Raw genomic sequence first — 7,806 nt, forward strand, 5'->3', positions numbered from 1 at the left:
AAATGTCAAAAAGCTTTTTTTTTTTATTTTTTTTTTATTTGTCATAATTAGCTGTTTATATGAAATGGTTTTACATTGCCCTGGATTTTTCAGTTCAACATATGTTTTTCAGATTTGCATGGTTTGTTTCATGTTTGTGTTAGTGTTTTATAACTGAGAAACCCAAAAATAATGACTATAGCTGCAAGCATCAATGCAGGGCCCAAGCTATTTAAATAAGCACATTATTGGCAAACAATTTTGGATATCCATTTGTGCAAAAGATTACTGTAAACACTGGACAGAATTTGTAAAAAGAGAAGCAAAAAACAACTTTTGCTACAACTCAAAAAGATATCAGTTTACACTGTACCCTTTGAAACCACTGAATCAAGCTTGCGCCATTGATTAGTTATTAGCAGAAAATGTTGACGTGTTGCTGGCACTAGAGAGTTTGAGATGCAAACCCCAAAACTGGCTCCAGAAACAGTGAGACCCAACCCTGTGAATGTGCCATTTTTCCCAACGTTTTATCATACTTTACATTGTTCCATGGGTTGCCATATGGCTTAAGAAGAACATCACACAAACACACACTATAGAGGTCTGAGCAACTCAAATATGGCTAATACAGTCAGAATTAAATGAATGCAAACCCAATTATAAGTGAATTGTAGACTTAACAAAGGCAACAATATCTATCGTTACTCTATTCATTTCTGAAAGTTTTTACTCATAGCTCAGCATAGCAATTGTGGGTGAGAAAGTTGCTTCCTGATGTCAGACAACAACAGCTGACAGCATCAAACTATACAGCCCTCCTTCAGAAACACATGTGGATTAGTCTACCACTGATATACCATAAAAGCAACTGCTCTGAAACTCAAGAGCCAGTTTCTTAAAATGACTCACACAATTGGCCTTATCAACCTGTCTTTAATGTTGTCTTCTCTGCCTTGGTCGGGTGAGTTGATTTGCCTTTTATTTACCACAAAAATGTATGGGAAGTCATTTGAATTGAATTGAGTTAGTATTAACTCAATAGATCCTAGTATTGTGACACTGTTAAACGTTAGTGGAACTTGTTCATAGGTAATGTACTGAACACCTTTGCTAGGACTGAATACATCCACTAAAAATCACCTCATCACCGGATGCTTAAAAGTATTTTGCATCTAATGCAGTGACATTCAGATGTTTTAAGTGACTCAAGTGTCCAAAAGTATCCAGCTGAATATGATTTGAAAAAGAAAGTAGCATAAGTTGTCTGAGTTGTTTCTGATACCTCTACATTGTAGAGGTAAATACTTGCTTAAATGACTGGCGTCCTGTTGCTCTGACCCCCATCATCAGCAAATGCTTTGAGAGACTAATCAGAGATTACATCTGCTCTGTGCTGCCTCTCTCTCTTGACCCGCTGCAGTTTGCTTACCACAACAACTGCTCCACTGATGATGCCATTGCATCTACAATACACACTGCTCTCTCCCACCTGGAAAAAAGGAACACTTATGTGAGAATGCTGTTTGTAGACTGCAGCTCAGCATTCAACACCATAGTGCCCTCCAAGCTAGATGAGAAACTCCGGGCTCTGGGCTTAAACAGCTCGCTGTGCAGCTGGATCCTGGACTTCCTGTCAAGCAGACGCCAGGTGGTTAGAATAGGCAGCAACATCTCCTCATCACTGACCCTCAACACTGGAGCCCCACAGGGCTGTGTTCTCAGCCCACTACTGTATTCCTTGTACACACATGACTGTGTGGCAACACATGGCTCCAATGCCATCATTAAGTTTGCTGATGACACGACGGTGGTAGGTCTGATCACTGACAATGATGAAACAGCCTACAGAGAGGAGGTGCACACTCTGACACACTGGTGTCAGGAGCACAACCTCTCCCTCAACGTCAGTAAGACAAAGGAGCTTGTGGTGGACTTCAGAAGAAAAGACAGAGAACACAGTCCCATCACCATCAATGGAGCACCGGTGGAGAGAGTCAGCAGCTTCAAGTTCCTGGGTGTCCACATCACTGAGGAACTCACATGGTCCATCCACACTGAAGTCGTTGTGAAGAAGGCTCATCAGCGCCTCTTCTTCCTGAGACGGCTGAGGAAGTTTGGAATGAACCGCCACATCCTCACACGGTTCTACACCTGCACTGTAGAGAGCATCCTGACTGGCTGCATCTCCGCCTGGTACGGCAATAGCACAGCCCACAACCGCAAAGCACTGCAAAAGGTGGTGCGAACTGCCAGACACATCATCGGAGGTGAGCTTCCCTCCCTCCAGGAAATATATACAAGGCGGTGTGTGAAAAAAGCTCGGAGGATCATCAGAGACTCCAGCCACCCGAGCCATGGGCTGTTCTCACTGCTACCATCAGGTAGGCGGTATCGCAGCATCAGAACCCGCACCAGCCGATCCCATGATAGCTTCTTCCCCCAAGCAATCAGACTTCTGAACTCTTGATCTCCCACGATCAAATACATCAGCACTGCACTTTATTACCCTTACTCTTATATCACACCAGACTGTCATAAATTATATTATTATTATATTATATTCTCTCTTAACAACTGACTATCAGCCGACAGCCTGAATGTCAATACAGTACAATACTGTACATTCTATATATACTATATATACTTTTTTATATATTTTTTTTATTTTTATTGAATAATGTGTATCTATATAGTGTGTATTGTATACTGTACAGTGTATGTTATTATTTGTATATTGTTGAGTGTAATTATGTGTACATCAGATGTTTAAATTGTGTTGTGTTAATTTGATGTTATTGTAAATTGGTATATGTCTCATCACTGTCACGACTGCTGTGTTGATCGGAACTGCACCCAAGAATTTCACACACCATTGCACTTGTGTATATGGCTGTGTGACAATAAAGTGATTTGATTTTTGATTTGATTTGATTGGTTAACACCACATGACTTGGCACCTCTAAATCCCCTGTTGCTTTATGCTTGCAGGAAGTACTCTTGCCTCAAATTCTCTTGACCCTTTGTTTTCAGTAGCTTCTGCAGATGAAGGTCCTGCTATCATCAACAATGATGCGAGGAATCCCATCATCAACATGTCCAAGAGACCCGTTCTTCAGCCCAAAGAGAGTGCTCCTCTTCAGTTCACATCCACCTTGAGGAACCCTCAAGGCAAAGTGTGTTTGCGGGCCAGTCTGGGAGTTGAGTTTATCGTGAGAGAGAACAAAGTAAGCCTGTTAATTTCTCAGCACTTTTATTTTACTGCTCAGCATATCCTTCCAAAGGGGTGTGAACTCGGTTGGTTGACTACCAACTTTGTGACAAGTCAGTTAACGGCTGGCTCAGAATGACAGCTAAAATTATGAAACAAAATAAGCCTGTCAGCTGCAGTTCACACTAGCTACTTTTTTGTATGATAATCGTACAAAATATTTCAAAATTTTGCACTATATTTTTACGATTTTGGTACCTATGTATCTGAGACCTTACTTGGTTGATCACCAACATTGTATAAGATCAGGTAATGGTTCGCTGAGGATAAAAGATAAAATAAAACAAGTCTGTCGTCTTCATCCGATGTTTTGTCAAATTTTTGTACGATACTCAAAACAATTAATTCAACTGCATTGCAGATTGTCATTTTGTATGATTTTTGTACAATAATTGAACTACATTCTCTACATGTTTACACAATATTTATATGGTTTTGAGATGCTGATCACCAACATTGTGAAATGGTTCATTGAGGATAAATGCTAAAATTACAAAACAAGACTGTCAGCTGCATTACACATTGTGAAGTTTATACAATATTAATTTGTATGATACAAAAATTTGTACACACTTATGCACAATATTACAGTGGTTTTGTGACATACAAATCTGACACCTCATTTGGTTGATCACCAACATCAAAAGTCCAGCCTGGTCTCATGAACATTACGTGACCGCGATCAGATGAGGCTTTGAGGTAAATCTTAGACAGAGGTTTTAATGAGTAAAACGTATCTTCCTTACCTTAAATTGTATCTGTTCCAAACAAATAGTTATCTAAATTCAAATAAGAGGTGAACAAAACCTTTATCCTTAACCAACCCCTAAACCTAACCAGTAGTGTAAAAATAAGTAGTGTCCCTTTTACAACACTTAATTTCATGTGTCAGTTTGCATTTTGGCTGGTCTCAAACCACGGTCTGCTGAGACCAAACTCCATCACTTTATCAGGTGAGCTACAGTAGAAGTTGATCACGCTGGAAAAAGTGTGTAAATGTAAGTGAGTCTGTAATACAAGCGGTAAAATGTTTTTCAAATTATGCGTTAGAGTAAAAATGTTTAGATACCATAACATAGCAGTGTGTGAGTAACAGTGCATAAAATAAGTGTTTATACAGTCATAATCAGCTGTTATGCACGTGATTTGTGTAGAAGTGAATAAAACACACAGTTGTTGTAAGTGTTCATTTAATCAGAAACCTGCGGCGAAACAGAACTCTGCACATAAAATTCAGTTTGCAAAAATTTACTTATAGTAACATTGATTCTAAAAGACTAGGTTGGAAAGGTCAGTTATGCAACAATTACAAAACAACCCTGTCAGCTGCCTTCCACATTGTGAATTTTGAACAATATTGCACGATATTTGGAAAGGTTTTGTGACGTATCTGAGACCTAACTTGGTTGGAGTTTTTGATTTCCATACAATGGCAGTTAAAAGTGAATCACTTTAAAGCTTAAACAATCACCCAAAAGTGGCATAAACGTAGACAATGCGGCTGATGCAACGTATTGCAAGTCTAGGATTTGGCGAGAAACAATCCAGAATTTAGCAAAAACCGTCATTGCTTTCTTTTGTGCTTTCAAGTGCTTAAACCTCACAAAAGCAGGCAGAGCAACAATGAAAGTTTTCGTGTGAATACAGAATGCGGCGAGCCGGGCGTGGCCAAGCAGTAAGGACGGACGCCTGATGGAGAATTAGCAATCAGCCAGGAGAGAGATAAAGAGGAGCCAGAGTACCAGTTCGAGAGAGAGAGAGAGAGAGAGAGAGAGAGAGAGAGAGAGAGAGAGAGAGAGAGACGCCGGAGCTGTGTGTCTGCGTGTCAGTGTGAAGTAGCTGCTGAAAAGCTAGTCTTCTGTGTACTGCTGAAAAGCAGTGTGTTATGTGTGACACTGAAAAATGGAACAACCAATGTCTTATGTGTGTCACTGAAAAGTGGAGCAATAAATGTCTATGTGGATTGTTCACCCGGTCCCCGCTTCCTCCTTATTAAGAACCAGATTTGCCACACAGAGCTATTGTGAACAAGCTTCTCTCATGCACTCATGAATGTGCAAAGGAGAGCCATGGCAGTGAAACATAGTAATAACGTAAAGTCACATCAATTAACACATCAAATAACGTACATTTTGGGTAGTTTCTCACTAAAACCTATCACATGCCTTCAGAAGTTTCATAGACCAGTATACTGTTTGTACTTGAGATGTTCTTCCGTATTAGAAGTCTATAGCAGCCAAATAATATAACAATTGGCACAGTAATAGGGTTGGGTCTGAACATTTCTGGTGCCAATTTTGGAGTCTGCCTCTCAAACTTTCTAGTGCCACCAGCACTAGTAGGCCTATCACTAGTTTTTCAGAGTTTTCTGCTAATATCTTTGCCATTGGCACAACATACATTCAACACACTCGATGGGTATAGTGTCAACCATTTTGATATGTCTGTGAACTGTCTTGGATTATAGTAAAAATACTTCTTTTGGTAATCCTCCAAGGACTTGTGTCTAATTTTTTACCAAATATGTGCCAATTTGTGTCTTTAAAGCCATTACTGCACAACGATTTTGCAAATTTTGTACGATTTTGTGTTAAAAATTGCACGCTGTACTAACACAGTGTTGATCCTTGTATTCCTTCAATTGCAGAAAAAGTATTATTTCAACATAAATCCCAGTTCAACGCAAGCCACGGGACACTGTGGGAATATAAGATCTGTGCTCTCTTTGGAATTTGATGGTGGACGTCTTGAGTTCACTTTCATCAAGGTGCCTACAATAGTTTTGATTTGATCTGAATGAATTTATGAAAGATTTTCTCTCTATTTTTTTTTTTATTTCACATTTGTAATCTTTATCAGCACGCCAATGTAATATTTCTCCCCACCCCAGGAAGGGGGCGTCTCCTATGTGAAGACTATCAAAAGTCTTCTGAAACCTGCTCCTCCTTGCAAAAATTGCCAAAGTAAGTCAAAATTACATTATACATCATATATATTACATCAGGAGATTGTTCATTATGAAATATGAAACTCTGAACATGAATGAAATTTAAGTGTCATGAAAATAATGTCACAATACAGTCTTAATGGCCCTTCATAGGCTATGCAAATGGGTATCATTTTCTGTTTGCGACTTTTTTGCTTTCTTATTATTTTGGGATGAAATACGAACCAAACATGTTCCTCACATGCACCCATTAACATTTTAAGTTCCTTTTAAGCACTTTTCTAAAAGTGATAAGTTGATTACCACTTAACATTTTCCTTATTAAATAGATAAAACCTATGTTGGTCTGGTGGATCATGAAATGCTATTTAAAGCTAATAATGGCCTGAGCTTCAAGTGCAAGTCTGAGATGACTCTGATACTGGTAGATTACTTCAGAGTTAAACTGGTGTCTCTGCAGATACAAGCCTTTGACCTGTCTGATGGAGCGTTTGGAAAAGGTACACACATTTCATATAGTGTAGAGAGAATCTGGGAGAGATTCTTGCCCAAGCTCTTCAAAACACAAATGCTTAATTTTAATCTCACAGGCCTTTGTTGTTTTTAAGTGTTGGCTTTAAAATATTTTGAATTGAATGCGACCAGTAATGCAATGGGATGGGACATCAGTTGCTATTTATGAAAAAAAAAAAAAAAAAAAAAGGTGATGTACATCATTTGTATTCTGTAAATCATTTTTCTCAAACATAACAGTATGGCTTTTGTATGGCTTGATTCCAGAGGCTGAGTGCTGGGTGGATTTCAACAAAAGAATGATCCCCATTATTCTGGGAGCTGTAGCTGCAGCAATTTGCCTCATTGCAATTCTCACCTATGTACTCGTCCGTGAACGCCACAGGCAGGGCTACGAACAACTCTGAGACACTAGATGTGTTTTATACAGAGGAATGAAGTGATTTATGAATGTTATGTTTGATTATTGCTTTATATACACTTCTTAATAAGGATCTCAGTAAATAATTAAAATGTAATTGATGTGTATAACTTTTTGAATAACAGTGTGTCTTTTTGTAATACATGTGCCACTTTTTATGGGTTGTCATCAGTTTGATATCTGAAGATTCTGGAACATGACATGAAGTAAGCTACATTAAAGAGCCAAGGAAAGTTATTCACAGTCTATAACACTCTCAATTCCAGCCACCTGTGAAAAACATTTATGTAAAATAAATGTAAAATAGAATTAAATATAAATGTTTTGATATAAAAAAGTTCAAATTCATTACCAAAAAATTCTCTAGATCTTTAGGCACACAATTGGAATAATTTACAGATTTTTGGCAGATTTAGCAGATATTTGGCCAGTATTATTGTTCAGTTATTAGGATCTGAAACTGATTTTTGGAACAAACCTCATGTAAAAGTGATGGACAAATGAAGCCTGTTCTTAAAGCTTTGTCAAACAATCTGGAACTAAATTTAGCAATTTATTGTAACAGGGTCATTCCTGGGATTCAGTAATATTTCATCTTGTAATTTTTTTATTAGCCCATTTTTTTTTAATACATTTTATTTAATTGTCTGAATACTCCAAAACAGTGATTGGGCA

General features: G+C 38.2%; 1 protein-coding gene across 1 annotated transcript; it reads left to right on the forward strand.

Annotated features, from left to right (window-relative positions):
* Positions 1-850: 850 nt before the first annotated feature.
* Positions 851-7,582, forward strand: LOC127438739 (lysosome-associated membrane glycoprotein 3-like). The gene is made up of 5 exons (XM_051694562.1): positions 851-943; positions 3,013-3,206; positions 5,898-6,017; positions 6,141-6,213; positions 6,978-7,582. The coding sequence occupies exons 1-5, from the start codon at positions 883-885 to the stop codon at positions 7,115-7,117; spliced, it is 588 nt and encodes a 195-aa protein (XP_051550522.1). The 5' UTR covers positions 851-882; the 3' UTR covers positions 7,118-7,582.
* The last annotated feature ends 224 nt before the right edge of the window (positions 7,583-7,806 follow it).

The sequence above is a fragment of the Myxocyprinus asiaticus genome, chromosome 50 (assembly GCF_019703515.2).
Source record: "Myxocyprinus asiaticus isolate MX2 ecotype Aquarium Trade chromosome 50, UBuf_Myxa_2, whole genome shotgun sequence".
NCBI classification, from domain to species: Eukaryota; Metazoa; Chordata; class Actinopteri; order Cypriniformes; family Catostomidae; genus Myxocyprinus; species Myxocyprinus asiaticus.